Source organism: Merops nubicus, unplaced genomic scaffold (assembly GCF_000691845.1).
Source record: "Merops nubicus isolate BGI_N331 unplaced genomic scaffold, ASM69184v1 scaffold32637, whole genome shotgun sequence".
Classification (NCBI taxonomy): Eukaryota; Metazoa; Chordata; class Aves; order Coraciiformes; family Meropidae; genus Merops; species Merops nubicus.
In genome coordinates, this window is record NW_008618899.1 from 1 (window position 1) to 2,034 (window position 2,034).

General features: G+C 59.6%; 1 protein-coding gene across 1 annotated transcript; it reads left to right on the forward strand.

Annotated features, from left to right (window-relative positions):
* Positions 1 to 42: 42 nt before the first annotated feature.
* MRPL2 (mitochondrial ribosomal protein L2) lies at positions 43 to 894 on the forward strand (the record flags this gene model as incomplete). The annotated part of the gene is made up of 3 exons (XM_008943619.1): positions 43 to 175; positions 495 to 568; positions 656 to 894. Coding segments are annotated over 3 exons (420 nt in total), but the record flags the coding sequence as incomplete, so codon positions are not given.
* Between the last annotated feature and the right edge of the window lie 1,140 nt (positions 895 to 2,034).

The window sequence follows — 2,034 nt, forward strand, 5'->3', positions numbered from 1 at the left end:
CGCGCCAGACCCCCGGGGGCTCGTTGGCCACTCCCCACCCAGATCACCGTCTTCTGTCTTTCAGTGTCGGCCCACGAAGGGGATGCCTACCCACTGGGGGCTCTGCCCATCGGCACGCTGGTCTGCAACCTGGAGAGTCACCCTGGGAAGGGAGCGCAGTACATCCGGGCAGCTGGTGCGTCGCTGGGCACCGTTCGTAGCTGGGTTTGGCTCAGGTGGAAAAGAGGGCGAGGGGACACAGCTCTGAGTGGCCAGTGACAGGGAGTCACTGTCATCCCTTCGCACCTCGTTAGTGGAAAAGCAGCTTTGTGGCATTGCTTCCTGGTGAGGCCTCGAGGTCCTGTCTTCAGGAAGAAGCGCTGCATGAAGGGCATGGGTGGGGTCTCTGGGGAGTTCCCACCACTGGGATGTGCTCACCACAGGGTGGGATACTTTTTCCTCTGTCTTGCTGCTTAGGGCACTTGCCTTCTCTACTCTCCTTTTGTCTGCTGCAGGGACGTGTGGGGTGCTGCTGAGGAAAGTGAATGGGACGGCCATCGTACAGCTGCCCTCCAAGAGGCAAATGCAGGTAGAGGAGCCACGCTGTGCCTGCCTGAGCGCCTGGCACCCAGCTTTTTGTCCCCAGAGAGACCTGCAGTTCTTCTCTGTCCCCTAGGTGCTGGAGACCTGCGTGGCCACGGTGGGCCGCGTGTCCAATGTGGACCACAACAAGCGTGTGATTGGGAAGGCCGGCCGGAACCGCTGGCTGGGCAAGCGCCCGCACACGGGCTTGTGGCATCGCAAGGGGGGCTGGGCCGGCCGCAAGATCAAGCCCCTGCCCCCCATGAAGAGCTACGTCAACCTGCCGCGGATCACGGCACAGGAGTGACCCGGCGACTAGTAAAGTGCTCTCCACAACACGGCAGTTGTGGCGTGGCTGCTGCCTTTTCTGTGCGAGGCCTCGGGAGTCGCTTTCCCCATGGACACGTTCGGCTGTGTTCAGCCCCGGGTGGGAGTCGGGCTGCCAGGAGAGATGAGTGTGGGGCTGTGGGCTGGCTTGGCTTCAGCGTGGGGTGGGCATGGGTCTCTGTTGGGTCAGAGCTCTGTGTAACTGTACCAAGATTGACTGCTGGGCAGATGGGCTCTTGCCACCCTCAGCCTGTGGAGCGGCAAAGGCGAGTGGGAAGCCATGTGGTGAGGCAGGAAGGTGGCTGCCAGCTGGAGCTACCTGCTGCACAGCTTGGGAGCTGTTGGATAAAATTGGTGAGAGCTGAGTCCCTTTGCATTCTAGATGATCGTTAGAGATTTGAGGGGCTAGGGGTGGCTGGACTTACCTGTTAAGAGATCTGCCAATTCATTGTCATGACTAGGCCCAACACCAGATTCACGAACAGCCTGTGTGCTGTAGGTCTGGTTGTGTTCAACACAAGCAGTCAGGTGTACCAAGAGCATGGTTCATTTCACATGCAAGCTATACAGGTTCCTTAAGGTGTCTGCTGATAAATGCATAAGCTGCAGACGAGCTCTAGAGCTCTCAAATGCAGCTGCAGTCACAGTCATCATCTCCTGGAGAAGCATGCAGAGCAGCCAAGGTCATGAATCTCACCAAAAGGTGTCCCTTCTAAGGAGGCTGAGCAGGACAGACCCATACGTATGATTTGGTGTTGAACTCTCATCCCCCAGGGAGGTCTGAAATAGGGATAACGTTTGTACCTTGTCAATACTGTTGTGTAAAGGGTGGGGGTGGGACTGTGCTCCAGGCGCTGCCAGTCAGCCTTCAGTCAGCCTGGAGCAGCGCCACGACCATCCGAGTTGCTCGGCAGCTCCCGAGAGAAGCAGACAACCGCTGCGGTAAGCCAGAGAATGGGACAAGCAGAAGAACGGTGCCGCGCCTTCCCCCTTCTGCGCGCACCTCGGTGCCAGGACAACACGGACCACCGGGTCTCTCCCGCCCTCCGTGTCCGTCCCGGTCACCGGGCGTTTGACAGCAGCGACGCGCTGCGCGACCCTCGCTTGTTCGTGCCGCCGGCGGGAGCACAGACCCCGGTAACGCCG